Source organism: Macaca thibetana, chromosome 6 (assembly GCF_024542745.1).
Source record: "Macaca thibetana thibetana isolate TM-01 chromosome 6, ASM2454274v1, whole genome shotgun sequence".
In the NCBI taxonomy this organism is placed as follows: domain Eukaryota; kingdom Metazoa; phylum Chordata; class Mammalia; order Primates; family Cercopithecidae; genus Macaca; species Macaca thibetana.
In genome coordinates this window covers 24,491,619-24,508,804 of record NC_065583.1, presented here as the reverse complement: position 1 = coordinate 24,508,804, position 17,186 = coordinate 24,491,619, and the positions used below count along the sequence as shown (strand labels likewise).

The window sequence follows — 17,186 nt, the reverse complement described above, 5'->3', positions numbered from 1 at the left end:
GTTTTTATGATATTAACTTAACATCTCTGTCATTTTGATGTTGTCTCCTATAGGTTGTCTCTTTTCATTCTGTTTTGAATTTTCCTATTTCTTGGTATGACTAGTGATTTTTGGTTTAAGTCTTGACATTTATTCATTAGAAAACTCTGAATCTTATTTAAAACTTACTTTTAGTGGACTTCTTCTGACTCTATTCCAGTAGGAGATGGGGAGGGGGCGTCACCTTGTTACTTCTATAGCAGTTACTTGGCCCCCAGGGTGGACTTCCCATTACTACTGGGCAAGGGTGGGAGTTCCAGCTCCCCAAATGGACACCACTAGCATAGGGAAGAGGAGGGAAGGCCTTCATCACCAGCTATCAGGAGTGGAAGTCAAAGTCCAAGCTCCTTCCTTGGCATTCTCTGATACCACACACTTGGGATATAGGAGGCCTCATTACAGCCTCATGAGGATGTTAGATGTTAATCTCAGCTCCACTCGGCCTTTGCCATGGGTGAGGGTGGGGCCACAGGTTTTTTTTCTTTTTCTTTTTTTCTGTGATGTTTCGCTGAAGTAGACTTGTAATTGTGTAAAAGTTTTCTGCTTTCCTTGGCTGCCCCTTTCCTGATCTTTATTTATTTATTTATTTTCTCCTGATCATATCTTTGTTGGGATTATTTTGGCGTAAGTGGTTCCAGCTTCTTCACCTCCAGGTTGTGGAATATATGAGGCAAAAATTAACCAACCAAACAAAAAAACCCAGGGAAATAACCCCGATGTTGTTCCTCAGTTCCTGAGGTTCCTAGCTTTCTTTCCACCTTTCAAGTCTTCTGCTGTTTGTTTTATATGTAATGTTCAAGATCTTTAGTTGTACTGATCAGGAAGAACAGAGAAAATCACATCTACTCTATCTCTCTGGAAGCAGTAAGAAGTGAATTATCCAAGTAGTCAATAAAATACTTGTTTCTTTTTGTATCTCTACATATTTTGAATTTTCTCAAATAGACCCATTAATTTGGCAGTAAGCAAATATACCTAGTTTTAAAATTATTTAAATTCAAAATTGTATATGCTACCTTATATCCTTCCTGGCTATCATCAACACTTTTCATAACATTAGTGAAGTCACAAGGAGGTGACCCCAGTGCATTACACTGGCATAATGTTGCAAGTTGTGTTCTCTGTGAAGCAGATTTTGAGACAGAGTTTTGTGGGAAGGATGTTTATTAAGGAGCGCCCTTAGGACCAGCACCTGTGGAAGGGAAAAGGGTGGAAGCAGGAGTACACAGGGAAGGAAGGTGAATTTTGATGCAGGCCCCTCAGGAAGCTCTGGAACTAGAATAGCCCTTCAGACTTGGTCTGTATTGGGCTGACAGCCAGACCTTCATATGCTACATCACACTGTTCTTGATGTGGGCTCTGGAAAGAGCATCACATTGGGTGAAAGAGATCTCTGCAACTGGCACAATTTCTAAACTCACTGCCAGCTGAAAGGTGTCTATGGGCAGCATTCTCAGCAACTGAGGACACAAGTCCTTCATTGAAGGAGGGTCTGGATAGTGCATCACCACGTATACCCCACATGAATATTTTTTTTTTCCTCTTTGAGACAGAGTATCGCTCTGCACCCAGGTTGGAGTGCAGTGGCCAATCTTGGCTCACAGCAACCTCCGCCTCCCAGGTTCAAGAGATTCTTCTGCCTCAGCTTCCTGAGTAGCTGGGATTACAGGTACGCACCACCATGGCTGGCTAATTTTTGTATTGTTAGTAGAGACGGTGTTTCACCATGTTGGCCAGGCTGGTCTCAAACTCCTTACCTCAGGTGATCCGCCAGCCTCAGCCTCCCAAAGTGCTGGGATTACAGGCATGAGCCACAGAGCCCAGCCATCACATGGATATTTCTAATGGGAGCATGTCTTTCAAAGCATCTGCTCTAATCTCATTTTATAGATCCTGCAGCAAGAGGCAGAAATTACATACGGTCACATATTAACAACTACTTTCCCAAATATTTTTTCTCACAGCAACTACAGCGACCTTTACAAAGTGCAAATATGATCAAGTCACTCCTCAACTTAAAATGTTTCAGTGGCTTCTCATTACTAAGGACAGAAGTTAAAGTTGCATACACGAACCTCAAAGCCTTGCACAGTCTGTCTCCTGCTGCTCCCTCTAGCATCTCGCCTTCCATTCTTGCCCTGCCAGCCATGATGGTCTGCCTTCAACATTTTGAGGCACCTTGCTTCTTCTCGCCATAGACGGGTTTCCTCTGCTTGAAAGATTCCACCCTAACATGACAACTGCATGAGTGATCTTATACTGCTTTTGCCAAAATATCGCTTTGTCATCTTTGTACTTATGCATGTAATGCCAGACTTTAAGTTTGGATCATTGGTTAGTAATCAACCATCCACTGTCTCATTGCACTTGCAGCAGCAGAATTGTTACCATGGTGACGAATATTGCTGTTAAAAGTATTGGCTTTTATCTGATAGGGATATTGACTTGATGCCCCAATTGATAACTCCCTCTGAGGAAGAGGCCTGTTGCTTTGAAATACGTAGGTATTTATGCATCTATCTCTGATGAAGTATCAAGATAGAAAAGGAAATGTAGAGAAAGTGCATGGTACAGCACGCTGTGGTGGGCAAGTCCCCATCTCTAGTTTACTTAAATTGCGTTTGGGTGAATAAAGTATATTCATGCTGAAGAAACCCTTCGGGGAGGGGAGGGTGCATAAAACAAGACTAGAAGAAAGGCAAAAGATAAAACCATAGTCTACACAATCATGAAATTAAACCGTTTGTAGCTAGGATAATTCAGACTCTGGCATAGCTACAAATCTGGAACTCCGGACTAAAGGCTTTGAAATGAGTTTCCCTTTATCTCTCTCCTCTACCCCACCCGCCAACCTTTCACACTCTTGGGTGGTTTTCCCAAAGGCCCTCTCAGACTTTTGAGCGTGTGCCTCTCTCTCTGTCCTTCTACCTGTACCCACTGTTTCAAGAGTCAACTCCCAGAACATCTTAATCTCAGCCCCTATGGTATTTATCAAAAATCACAAGGTGAGATTTTCCAGCCGCCCACTAGAGCAACTGAGAAGGGATTCCCCTGATACTGACAAACCACCACTCCTTCCAGAATATGTCGCTTCTCACCTCCTCCATCTCGACTACACATATTTGCTGTTCAGAAAAGGTTCCTAAGTTTTGCTGGAAACCCAACTTCTGTCCTCCAAGGTACTGCTGCTGCAGAGAATGAGCAAAGACTTGCAAGGCTGGGCAGGTGCTCCCCTCCTGGACTTACATGGCTCCCGGAATCATTTTTCTCAAATCCGACTTTTATTATCTGGTGTTAATAATTTAATGTTTTTCATTGACTCCTTTTACAGGTTTTTTAAAAATGGAAAGGCAATTTTTTTACAATAAAGGTTTTTAAAATTTGTAATCCCATGTCTAATGTAGTGTGATTTTTTTATTCTGGGAATTAACTTGCACATAATTTACATCATGTTAGTACAGCATTTTGGACTATTTTTTTCTTAATATATTTAAACATTTTTCCATGTTTCTGTATTCTGAATACTTTTTATGTCACTTAGAATTTTTATTTCATACTTATTGAAAGATATCTTTCAGACTTAGATATTCTGTCATACATCGCTCGTGTGTACGTGTAAAAAGGAAAACATTGATGAAATAAATTGATTAGGGCATTTCTAAGGCAGTGATAGTGACATGCAGTTGACATCTTGCTGACAGTGATTTAAAAACAATCCTGATTTCAGAGATGTTAAAGATACAATAACAACACCCCGTGAATACACTCTCTTCTTCAAGAAATAGAATAATCACTATTTTGTTGAAACTCCTTGTGTGTGCCTCCCAGATCAGGCATCTCTCCCTTTACCCTGTAGATAGTCACTATCCTTAATTTTGTGATTATCATTTGCTTGTTTTTCTCTCTACGTTTAGCAAATATATATCCCATTGTTGAATCTTATTTTTGAGTTCTTCTACAAATTGAACTATATCATATATATTTTTGTGATTTGCTTTTAGTATCCCACATTATGTAAGATTTATCCATGCTAGCCGGGCACGGTGGCTCATGCCTGTGATCCCAGCACTTTGGGAGGCCTAGGAGGGCAGATTGCTTGAGGTCAGGAATTCAAGACCAGCCTGGCCAACATGGCGAAACCTTGCCTCTAGTAAAAATACAAAAAAATTAGCTGGGCATGGTGGTGGATGCCTATAATCCCAGCTACTCAGGAGGCTGAGGCATGAGAATTGCTGGAGCCTGGGTGGCCAAGGTTGCAGTAAACCAAGATTACTCCACTGCACTCCAGCCTGGGTAACAAACCCAGACTCTGTCTCAAAAAGATAAAAAATAAAGATTTATTCATGCTAACATGTAGAGCTGCCATTCATTTTCACTATTGTAGATTATGCACTGTAGTCCATTCCACAATTTATTAACTCTCCTGTTTGAGGAACATTTGGGCAATTTCCAGGGTTTTGCTATTACAACTTGTCTTACTGTAAACATTCTCCTAGTTGTCTACTGGTAAGCATATGTGAGAATTTCTCCACTGTCTACACCTTGGAGGAAGACTTGTTAAGATTAGATCAAGAGTCAGCACACATTTTCTTAAAGGCCCAGATAATATTTTAGATTCTGCGGGCCATATGGTCTCCATTGCAACTACTCAGAGCTGTCATTTTTAGTGTGAAAGCAGCCATAGACAATATGCAAAGGAATGGCTGTGGCTATGTTCCAATAAAACTTTATTTACCAATCCAGACAGCTGGCAAGATTTAGACCTCAGAACATGGTTTGCCAATTCCTGATCTAGATGAGTAGATTTCCTATTCTAATTGCCTACAAATACTGCTGCACTGCTCCTTCCTAACCTGCATATCCCCTGAGGGGAGGTGAATCCTGTCTCTGCTTAGGCTAAGGACTGGACTGAATGTCCATGTTCAGGGGCATTCAGAGAAAAGAGGAGAATGGGTGTGGGGACATGGTGGCGGTAGTGCATCCCAGCTCTTCGTCTGTGGCTTTGACAATCTCTGGGAAGCAACAGAAGAAAGGGATTGAGGCAAAGCAGAACATTCACATTGGCTCTGCTGGGCCTGGGTGGGTGGTGGGGCTCTACCTGCCTGGAGGCTGGGGTCTCCGGCTGTAGCGTAGCCACCATCACAGAAGCCACTGTGAGGTCACCACCAGGCTATGGGCAGAAAAATTCAAACAGGAGATTGTATTTCTTTTGGAGTTGTATGATTTCCTTTATTATTTGAGCTGCAGTAAAGAAAGCTGGGATGGGCTCCTCTAGGGATACTTCCCAGATCCCTGGGCAGTTGTAGCCCTGGCTCCTCTTTAAATGGATTTGGTTTCAAAGATGATCGTCTCCGTGGTCTCGGATGTCACAGTGCCGCTGATCATCTCCAGCTCCTGGCCACCCTGGGCTTTCTCCACTTTGGCCTCTATGTTTTGCTTCTCCACCATCTTAGCCACGATATCTACCTCTCTGTCGTGTGATGTGACCCTTGCTTTTGAACCAGGAGTGGCCCTGAGGCTCCTTAAAAACGAGCTGATCTTACTGGCTTTCTTACGTAAAGCTCCTGTGCTAGATGCAGATCGGTTCTTCCCCAGTTCGTGAGTTGTTCTCGACTCTTTTTTGTTGGAGCTGTGGGTGGAGCTCTTGCGAGAGGAGCTATGTCGCTTGCCCCTCACGTTGCTGTGCCCTTTTTCTTTTTTGTCATCTCTCATGTTTTTATGGCCAGATACGGACCGGCGGGAGGACGGTTTCTGATTCTTGTCCCCCGCTGTCCTGCGGTGACTTTCACTTGCCTTGCGGTGATGAGAACTTTTCCTACTGGGATGTCTGTCCTTCTTTTCTCTTCTTTCCTTTTTTTCATTCCAGGCTTCAGCACTGGGCAGGGAAACCTTCTGGCTTCCATCTCGCTCACTCATGTAGCCTTCGCTCTGCAAGGTGGAGATGAGGGGCCCCACGGCTGGCCCTTCAGTTCTTTCTGCTGCACACTTGCTGGTCGTCAGACTGCCTGCAAACGCCGCACTCAAGCTGCTGTCTTGGGAGAGACTGGTGGTCCCCGCCATCGAGGTGGAAGTACCTGCCGAGGAGGTGCTTGCGGCACCCACCAAGGCCAAGCTAATACCATCTGAGGATATGTTGGCAGCACCTGCCATGGACTTGCTGGATTCGTTTTCTCCTGGATTTTTGATGGCTGCTCCCGCCAGCGCTGTGGTCACCTGGCCTGGGCCTGCAGATTTGGTTGCTGCTATGCTCACAGCGCCTGTTGCAGGACTCGTTGCTGCCCCTGCTATTGCCACATCTGTTCTAGGGCCTGTTGCTGTTCCTGCCACTGCTATGCCACCTGCTGTCCTGGCTGCTGCTCCTTCAGCAGTCCCTGGAGTGCTCCGGGATAGAGAAGCTGCACTAGCCGTTCTGTGGGAGGCACGTTGAATTCCCTCTCCCCCAGCATAAGCAGAAGAGGTGGCTGCGGATACATCACAAGGCTTGTGGAGCCCAGTCTCACTCTGATCCCTTTCTCTGTGGAGCTCTGCAGCCTGTACCAAGGGGAAGAGAAACAGATGAGATAGAGATGACTGAAATGGAGATCAGAACTTTCTGCTCCTCTCTTATCCTGGAGCTGAACAATTCAAAGGCTTATAATTAGAAGAACCTGGGTCGGGCATGGTGGCTCACGCCTGTAATCCCAACACTTTGGGAGGCCGAGGCGGGCAGATCGCTTGAGGCCAGGAGTTCAAGACCAGCCTTGCCAACATAGCAAAACCCCGACTCTACTAAAAATACAAAAAATTAGCTGGACAGGGTGGCGCGTGCCTGTAATCCCAGCTACTCAGTAGGCTGGGGTAGGAGTATCGCTTGAGCTCAGAAGGCGGAGGCTGCAGTGAGCCAAGATCACGCCACTCTACTGCACTCCAGCCTAGGCAACAGAGTGAGACACTGTTTAGAAAAAGAAAAGAAGAAGAAGGAGAAGGAAAAGCAGAATCTCTAAAATCATCAAGTCTAAGTTGTTTTTTGTTGTTGTTGGTTTTTTTGTTTTTTTTTTTTTTTGAGACAGAATCTCACTCTATCGCCCAGGCTGGAGTGCAGTGGCACAATCTCGGCTCACTGCAACCTCCACCTCCCGGGTTCAAGGGATTCTCCTGCCTTTGCCTCTTGAGTAGCTAGGACAACAGGCGCCCACCACCATGCCTGGCTAATTTTTTTGTATATTTAGTAGAGATGATTTTCGTCATGTTGACCAGGCTGGTCTCAACCTCCTGAACTCTGGTGATCCGCCTTCCTCGGCCTCTCAAAGTACTGGGATTATAGGCATGAGCCACTGCACCCAGCCTAAGCCTAAGTCTTGCTCTCATTTGTTGCCAGGTTCCATCTACAGTACCCCTTCAATGGTCACTCAATTTTGGTTGAACAATTCCAGTACCAGAGAAAGTACTGATACAATTCCTCATCCTTGGACATTGTATTTTGTACACTTATTTTTACATATTCTGCAGGACAGATTTCCAGAAGTGGGATTGCACAGTCAAGGGATACACTCACTTTACATTTTGGTGGCTACTAAGATTGTGCATGTGCATACACACACGCAGGGTGTGCTGATTGACACAGAAATCAGTGCCTGGTAGTCACAGGGAGACAGACTGTGACTCAGATGGAAGAAAGACTTCTTCATTGTTAAAAATCTTGCACAGCACTTTGGGAGGCTGAGGCAGGTGGATCACCTGAGGTCAGGAGTTCAAGACCAGCCTGGCTAACATGGTGAAACCCTATCGCTACTAAAAAATAAAATAAAATAAAATAAACAAAAATTAGTTGGACATGGTGGCGGGTGCCTGTAATCCCAGCTACTCAGAGACTTAGAGGCTGAGGCAGGAGAATCTCTTGAACCCGGGAGGCGGAGGTTGCATTGAGCCAAGATCATGCCATTGCACTCCAGCCTGGGAAATAAGAGTGAAACTCTGTCTCAAAAAAAAAAATGCACAAAAAACTGTACAGTCTCCAATTGCATATTGGAGACTCAGAAGGGTGGGAGGGGGTGAGGGATGAGAAATTACTTAGTGGGTACAATGTATATTATTCAGATGATGGTTACCCTAAAAGCCCAGACTTTATCAGTATACAATATATCCACGAAAAAAAAAAACTACACTTGCACCCCTTATATTTATACAAATAAAGAAAAGTTCCACAACACATCAGACTACCTGGGTTGGGGTAATAAGTGTTCAAGAAAAGACTGACAATCAGGATGGTGTAGAAAGGATTTCAACCCTGGGTGTGAGACCGGAGTAGCTGATACCTAAGGTCTCTGAAATTCAGCCTATGGGACACTTTGAACAAGCCCTCCCACCTCCCAGCGTGGTAAGTCCCCTAGTAGTGGCTCATTTGGTCCTGAGCCCTTGCAAATGCAATACTTTTTCCAGGTGGGCCTCAGAAAGCACCAAAGGCTTTGTAGGACTGGCTTTGAACTGCTCCTCAAAGACCCTGCCCCGTGTTCTCGAGCCTTAGAGAGGCTTACCACTAGGCTTTTGTTGTCTTCGGGTGCTGTGTCCCCAGTTAGAAGTGTCGGGGTACTGCAGTAACTCTCTACTGGTGGCCTCAGGAGATAGACAAGTTTTTCCCAATAGCAAAAGAGATCTTCCCGTGTGTCAGAAGAGGGACACAGCTGCAGATAAAAAGTACGGCCAGTGGCGAGTTTCAGGCGCAGCTGCTGTTTCTCACGATCGTGGATGGAGATCTTCACAAACTTCAAGGGAAGCAGTCTCGTGAGCTCTAGAGTCTTGACGGGTCTGCGACCTCTCCCCTTGGCAAACCAGCCCTGTCTGACATGCTCTTCACAGATTTTAGTTGGTCGGGCCAGCACCATGACGTCAGGCAGTGGGAGGATGGGGCTGGTGCAGACGATGCCCACTGTCACCATTCGGACACGGTTGTGTACATCAATCACTTCTCCCTTTTTGTTTATCTGAATAAAATTACTCTCGAACATCGGTGCATACTTGAAAATGTCGTACTCTCCTCTCTTGTACAATTGTCGCTGCAGGTCCCCCATGGAGGTTTTGAACGCACTCATTGAGTAGTAGCTGCGGGCTGTGTAATAAGGTAAACAAGATTCATTGCTCATAGTTCTCTTCATTTAAGACAACTCCACCAGCCACAAATAGAGTCCCCGAGAGAGAGAGGGAGAGAAGGTAACTGCCCATCTCCCTACAGGGCTTCTGCCTAAATCTCCTGGCACCACCACATTTATCCTCTGCAGTCCTTTGTGACCTGTACTCATCTCACACCCCTTTGTCCTAGCCTCCATGCAACTATCCCTTCGAGTCAGGGTCACCAGCCTTCCCCGCAAAACAAATCAACACCTCCACAGGGGTGAGGCTGTGGGTGTAGTGAGGCTTGCCGGGGTGTAGGTGTGGGTAGGCTGGGTATTTCTTTCAATCAAAATGCTGGGACGCATAATTTATGAAGTCATTCTGCTTTTATAAATATCTGGGTTGTTTCCAGTTTTGCTGTTTTAGATACCCCTTCAAGGATCATCTTCTTGCAAAAATATTTTTGCTTCAGCTGAATTGCTTCCTGGGGATAAAATCCTGGGCATGTAAGGTGTGCTTGCTAAGGGCAGGGGTGCTGTCTAGATGCTGATCTCTGTGTCCCCAGTGTGTAGGTGGCACAGTGCCAGCAGGCACTCAGGAATAGGTGTTGAACGAATGGTCCCAAGGGACTTCTGTTCCCCATCAGAACTAAAGAGCCAGGGTTCCATTTGGGCAGTGATTTTCAGGATATGGAGAATTTTCTCAACTATTCTCTCATTTGAAGTGGTTTTTATTTTTTATTTTTTATTTTTTTATGGAGTTTCACTCTTGTCCCCCAGGCTGGAGTGCAGTGGCTCAATCTCTGCTCACTGCAACCTCTGCCATCCAGGTTCAAGCGATCCTCCTGCCTCACGCTCCCAAGTAGCTGAGATTACAGGTGCCCACCACCATGCCCAGCCAATTTTTGTATTTTTAGTAGAGTCAAGGGTTTTTCACCATGTTAGCCAGGCTGATCTCGAACTCCCGAACTCTGGTAATCCACCCTCAGCCTCTCAAAGTGCTGGGATTATAGGTGTGAGCTACCGCACCCAGCCAGACGCAGGTTTATCTTTTAAAACATCATTTTCGAGTGAGAAAACGGAGGCTCAAGATTGTCTTGCTTGAGGTTAGAGTCCAGAGCCGGATTCTAGGTCCAACCTTTTTCTCTTCCTCAAGCTGCACGGCTCACTGAGAATCTCATTCTGCATCAAAGTGAGTGTCATTGGTAGGTAGTGACATGTGTGGGGATTTACTGGGAACCACAGGAATTCTTGGAGGTCTTGAATCACCACAGGATTTCCCACACGGATATGTCTGCTGCTTCACTTTTGATGCCTACTTGATAAACCACTGACGTTCTGTTTCTTTTTAAAGCTCTTCTGAGAAATGATGGCAAAGACATCTTTCTGGAGTTTTTGCTTTGTTTTGTTTTACTTTGTACAAGGTGAAGAATCCGAATTCCCCCTCCCCCAGCTAGAGAATTACTTCTGCAATAAACATACGTTCCCCCAAACTCGATGATTACCATGTGGAGGTCTTGAAATGAACTTCAACCACGAAATGTTACTTTTTATATCCCCCAGTGCCAACTGCAGTGCCTGGCACATTGCAGCTTCACAGTAAATATAAACTTGCTTGTGTCCATTGAGATTCATTCTTCCATTTATTTATTCAACAAAATTTAATGAGCAAGTATTTTGTTTGCGACCCCCTAGAAAGTGGAAATGCAAAGATAAAGTTTCCTATTTCTGAAAAGCTGAAAATTTTTTTTCTTAAGATATTGAATGACTTTTTGGGGAAAAATAAGAAAAAACAAAGTGGCATATATTCTATTATAACGGAATCATAACTAAAAGTCAACACACTTATGTTAAAAAGTAAGAAGTTGGAGCTATATATAGACATAGCCATATATTCTTCTCCTAAGGTCATTTCTGATGAATAATTAATAATGAGAGAAACTATAATTGTATGATTGAGAACCTACTATAAGCCAGGCATGCTGTTGCCATGATACATTCTTCTAAACATTTTAATTCTGGTTGGGTGCCTTGGCTCACATCTGTAATCTCAGCACTTTGGGAGGCCAAGGCAGGAGGATCACTTGAGAACACAAGGGAGAGATCAATCTGGGTAACATAGCAAGACCTTCAGCTCTACAAAAAATGAAAAATATTAGCTATACATGGTGGCATGCCTGTAGTCTCAGTTACTCAAGAGGCTGAGTCAGGAGGATAAGCCCATGAGTTCAAGGCAGCAGTGAGCTATGACTGAGCAGTGGCTCTATCCACTGCACTCCAGTCAGGGCAACAGAGTGAGATCCTGTCTCTAAAAAACTAAAAGTGTAGGTCTCTCCCCGTTACCTTTTTTTTTTTTTGACAGAGTCTTGCTCTGTAGCCCAGGCTGGAGTGCAGTGGCACCATCTCAGCTCACTGCAACCTCCGCCTCCCAGGCTCAAGCGAAACTCCCACCTCAGCCTCAGCAGTACCTAGGACCAGAAGCACAGCACCACCACGTGCCTGGCTTTTTGTGAGATAGGGTCTCGCCATGTTGACCAGGCTGGTCTCTAACTTCTGGCCTCAAGTGGAGATGCCTACCTCAGCATTCTGGAATGCCTACCTCAACATTCCAGAATGCTGAGATTACATGTGTGACCCACCACACCAGGCCAGGTATCTATTTTATAGGCCACGCATCTCTATGAGAGCGTGCGTAGGGGAGGGGAAGGTGGTTGTTAAAGAATGCTCAATGAGAAAGGTTTTGTTGTTGTTGTTGTTGTTGTTTAAGAGATAGGGTGTTGCTGTGTCACCCAGGCTAGAGTGCAGTGATGTGATCACAGCTCATTGCAGACTCAAAACTCTTGGGCTCAAGTGATCTTCCTGCCTCATCCTCCCAAGTGGCTGGAACTACAGGTGCACAACACCATACCCTGTTAGTTTTTAAATTTTCTGTGGAGGCAGGGTCTTGCTGTGTTGCCCAGGCTGGTCTCAAACTCCTGGCCTCAAGCAATCCTCCCACCTCAGATCTTCCAAAGTGTAGGGATTACAGGTGTGAGCCACTGTGATGGGCCCAGAAGTGACCTTTGAGCGAAGACATAAAGGAGATTGGAGAGGAAGCCATGAAGATGGGGAAAGAACTTCTCAGTCAGAGGAAGCAGCAAAGGCCAAGACCCTGAGATGACAGCATGCCTGGTATGTTTAAGGAACTCCAAGCAGGCTACAGTGATGAAAGTAGAGTAAGGAGGAGGGTCGTTGGAGATGAGGCTGAGAGGCAACTGGGGTGGTGATGGATGAGCAGATCATGTTGGATGGACCTTTTAGCGCTCTGAGAGGTCTTTGGCTTTGCTCTGAACGGGGGATGATCCAAACCATAAATATAGAAGATGATTCTGGTCACCATACTAAAAAGAGATTATAGAAGTGCAGGGAAGACAGCAGTAGAGATGGGGCAACTCCTGCAAGAGATGATTTGGGGTAAGACGTATGCGATAGCAGTGAGAGTAATGAGAAGTGCTCAGCCACCACACATACTTTGAGGCAACTATTAGGTATGCTGAAATTGAGCAATCTCCAATAAATATTAGCAAGTGAAAAAGCAAGTTGCTTGGCCTAGGATACTGGGCACACACAAAAAAGTAGGTTGCAAAATAGCATATGTGGTATATCATATGTTTTTTAGTGAGAAATTTAAAGTGTGTGTATGTGTGTGTATGAGAGTGTGTGTGTGTGTGTATGTATGTGCGTGTGTGAAAGGAACTGGTAACAGGAGCTACCTTGGGTCAACTTGCTGTCTCAGGGAAACAGCAAGATGGAGACTTCATTTCTAGAACATTCCCTTCAAAGAGTGAGACTTTCATCAGTCGTGGATAGCCTTCTTAAGGTGTTGAAAATGTTCTAAAAATTAAATTGAGAGGGCTGTACAACTCTGTGAATATATGCCAAACATTACCAAACTATACACTTTCAATGGATGAATTTTATGGTCAATGAAACATATCTCAATAAGGTTATTGAAGAAAATAGCAATACTTCAGTCTTGACTTATGGATCCAATCCCATTGTCTTCCTTCATTCTCTTAGATAATTAAATAATCCCCCAGCAGGCATGTTAAACAAGGCTTTAATATGACATCAGAAGTACATATTGCCTGCTTTGCTTGATTTTTATTTATGAGTTTTGGGTAATTTTTCTTGACAAGGAATGTGGTACAGCATGTATAAGCTAGAATCTAAATTTTAGAGAGCTTACAAGCCGGTAAAACACACACTGAAGAAAGAGAAGAAAATAGGAGGGCAAGTAAATACACAGCAGAGTGATAACAAATGAGTTGAATGCATGGTGACTCTAATACCCTTTACCACTATATTCAAAACCAACAATAATTGTTTCTTAAGAAGAAAAACGATCAGAACCACAGTTCTAAGGAAAGTTTTGCATATATTTTAAATGAGCCTAAGGTTGAAGAGCTGTGAAGAGTGGTAACACAAAACAGTGTATACAAGGCACTGAGTATATGTAGACATACAAGATTATAGGTGGCTGAAGTCTAAATGTGCATTGTGGGAAGTGGTTTCAAGTCAATAACTTTTATTCTTCATCTATGATTTTGAAAAGCAAGGGAAGTAGACAGCTATATATAGCCTTTTCAGTGAGTGTGCAGCCCAGGGGAGCATTGCCAGCTAGGCAGGATGTGAGGGTGGGGAGATTTCCATACCATACACAGTATGTACTGGCTGGGTAAATCCCCTGGCCTAAAATACAATCCACAGTACTTTTATGTCAATGCTGCTCAGCCGAGGTGGCGGGGGCTGAGCTGCGGTCAGCCTGGGGCACCTAGGACTTCAGGAAGCCAACCTGATTTCTGCCTCACCTTCTGGCTCCGAAAAGACCGTCACCTAACTCTTCCCCTGAGGACCAGTATGCAAATCAGCTTGCCTCTCTGCCTCGGGTTGAAAAGGAAAATGAGCTGGTATACATACAAAAAAGAAGTCAGGGAGAGAATCAAAATAATTGTATTTCTCAACATTATGATCCAACTAGCGCCCTCTGTCTTCCCCCTCCCATCCCCCACTCCTGTCTTGCTTCTTTCCTGCTCCGCATTCGGCCCCACTCCCAAGCGGAATCCTTCGCTGCTCACACAGGCTTAGGACAACTTCCCTGGCTCGGCTCCCTGTTTTGCTCTGTTTACAAATCATGAGATGCTCTGCCTCCGTTTACATATTATTAATTTAATGTTACATTGAAGAAACTTGCAGCTAAATTCACACACACAGACACACATACACACACACACAATAAAACACTTAACATTAAAAATAAAAATAAAGATCAGGCCAGGCTTGGTGGCTCACGCCTGTAATCCCAGCATTTTGGGAGGCCGAGGCGGGTGGATCACTTGAGGCCAGGAGTTCGAGACCAGCCAGGGCAACATGGTGAAACTCCACCTCTAATAAAAATACAAACATTAGCTGGGCGTGGTGGTACGCACCTGTAATCCCAGCTATCTGGAGGCTGAGACACAATAATCGCTTGAACCTGGGAGGCGGAGATTGCAGTGAGCCGAGATCACCCCACTGCACTCCAGCCCGGGTGCTGTACTCCAGCCTGGGTGACAGATGGAGACTCTGTCTCAAAAAAAAAAAAAAAGAAAAAGAACAGAAACTGTCTACAGGTAGAAAGAGGTAACTGATCCAGGAGCTGGGATAAAATGATTATTCTAAGTAAATATTAAATTTAACTCTGAAAAAATACTGGAAGAATGTAATGTAAAATAAATATTAACATTGATTATTTCTGCAGGGTGAGATTAGATGTAATTTTTATTTAATTGCTGGTCTGCTCTTTCCACCAAGAATATACTTTACTTTCGTTATCAGAAATATATATATATTGCAAAAAAATTAGCTCTAAATTTACTAGCCATTTCAGTCATTACTGTCTTCTACAAATCAAATCAATGATTTCTGACAAATCATTTTTCTTTTATTTTAAATTGGAAAGTAAAAAATCCTTCCATTTTATCATTTTTTAAATTTTGTAAATTAAAAAGCAAAACATTTCTTTACCTTTCCAGTTTTATTTGCTGGAATTTTGATACACAAACTTCCTGATATCACCATGTGCATTTAAATATACATTATATAAAAATAAAATACACCTGGAAAAGGTACAGAACAATATGTATGACTTGTATGTAAAAACAAAACGTAAAAACATACAAGCCAAACATATTGTTCTGCGCCTTTTCCATGTTAACAATATATCCTGAAGTTTTTTAGGTTGATACATTATGAATATACATTATTTGTTTCCATAACCTTGTAGTGTGCCATTGTAAGGATGCACCATAGATTATTTTACTTGTCTCTCATTGATGCACAGACAGGTGTTTTCCATTACAAAAAAAAAATACTGCAATAACCAGGCGCGGTGGCTCACCCCTGTAATTCCAGCACTTTGGGAGGTTGAGGCGGGCAGATCATAAGGTCAGGAGATTGAGACCATCCTGGCTAACAAGGTGAAACCCCGTCTCTACTAAAAATACAAAAAATTAGCCGGGCGTGATGGCACACGCCTGTAATCCCAGCTACTCGGGAGGCTGAGGCAGGAGAATCGCTTGAACCCAGGAGGCGGAGGTTGCAGTGAGCCGAGATCGCGCCACTGCACTCCAGCCTGGTGACAGAGCAAGACTCCGTCTCAAAAAGAGAAAAAAAAAACTGCAATAAACATCTTGTACAGATACCTCTCTGTGCTCATGCTATTTTTCACCCTTAGAGTTGATAGCTCTAGCAAACAGAAGGTGTTGTTGTTGTTGTTGTTGTTGTTGTTGTTGTTTTCAGAAGAAATAAGTTATATATGTGCCAAAATATTCTGGGTATGACTCTTAAATGGATATTAATAAACCTGATAAAGTTTGGATGGGAACCACAAGGAAATTAAAGGGCTTCACAGCCACATCCAAAGAGGACAATGGAAGGATCTCTTTGGCCTGGACACAAGAGGGCCCTGCAATTATCCAAAGGGCAAGCTCCCGGACTAGAGAAGGTTGGAGTTGTAGGACCTCAAAAGATAAAGCAATGAAGATGGGTTTTAGGTAACAGTAAGAGAGCAATCATTTATCACTGATGCAGCAGCCATTCCCCTTCCTCTAGTGGAAACACTCTAGTGTTCCTCAGAGAACCATCCCTCCCCCATCTGTGGATGGGTAGGTCCATGTGGCTGGATAGGGCTGACTCCACCCCACTCCCAGATCCAGGATTGCATCCAGGCCTGGAATGGGTCAACTGAATATTCCATTGCCTTGGCTCTAATGATTGAGGTACATGTGAGCATATCATCTGAGTTAGGCCAATGATTCAAAATTCTGGGACTTTTACTGAACTATGAGGAAAAGGATCTAGCTCCACTGATAAGATATCAGCCCAGCAGCCATTTTGCTGCCACGGAGGACAGCTTGCCCATACGTGAAACCAGCCCAGAACTAAGGAATGAAAACCAAAACCTCTGATGTCGTCGTTAAATACCAGGGGACCCAGCAGTGCCAGGTTGAATTGGTTTTTCCTTTGTTATAGAAATTGGGTTAAATTAGGTTTTTTCCAACCCAGTTTCAGTTGAGGCCCCAAAGCCCTATATTAATATGATAAAGGGAATGAAGTACCTCCATCCATACTTGACGCATTAAGAGGCAAAACAGATTCTGCCAGTAATAGCGTTTGCCCACCTTCAGCCTTTAGAAAACAAGGCATGAAAAAGCAAGAGAGAGAATGTTGGGGGTTGTGCGTTTCCTCTCACCACTAGCCCACGGGGTAATGCGGGTGGGTGCTTATCTATCAGAAGCCAACCAAAAGGGACTTTAAGAGACTGTTCAGTGAGCTTGGTGTGAGTCCCAGAGTTTTACAGCTATAAGGACTAGTGTCTAAATCCCTCTTGGAGAAACATCATGGTGAAAGTTTGTAGAAGAGCTACTTATTCGGTGTCAGAGGGAGAGGGGCCTCTACTTGGGGCAAATGGTATATCCATCATTGGCTGGGAAAGGAGGCCTGAGTCTTCCAGTAGATCTATGGGAGGAAATAAGTGGTATG

The 17,186-nt window shown here is 44.0% G+C and overlaps 2 protein-coding genes across 2 annotated transcripts in view; both read right to left on the bottom strand.

The window, feature by feature from the left end:
* MED7 (mediator complex subunit 7) overlaps positions 1-17,186 on the bottom strand; it is a 437,050-nt gene that overhangs the window by 22,123 nt on the left and 397,741 nt on the right. The gene's annotated exons all lie outside the window — the stretch shown is intronic.
* Positions 5,243-9,290, bottom strand: GARIN3 (golgi associated RAB2B interactor family member 3). The gene is made up of 2 exons (XM_050793930.1): positions 8,553-9,290; positions 5,243-6,570 (listed from the first exon to the last, which is right to left on the bottom strand). Exons 1-2 carry the CDS (start codon positions 9,168-9,170, stop codon positions 5,359-5,361), a joined length of 1,830 nt encoding a protein of 609 aa, XP_050649887.1. The 5' UTR covers positions 9,171-9,290; the 3' UTR covers positions 5,243-5,358.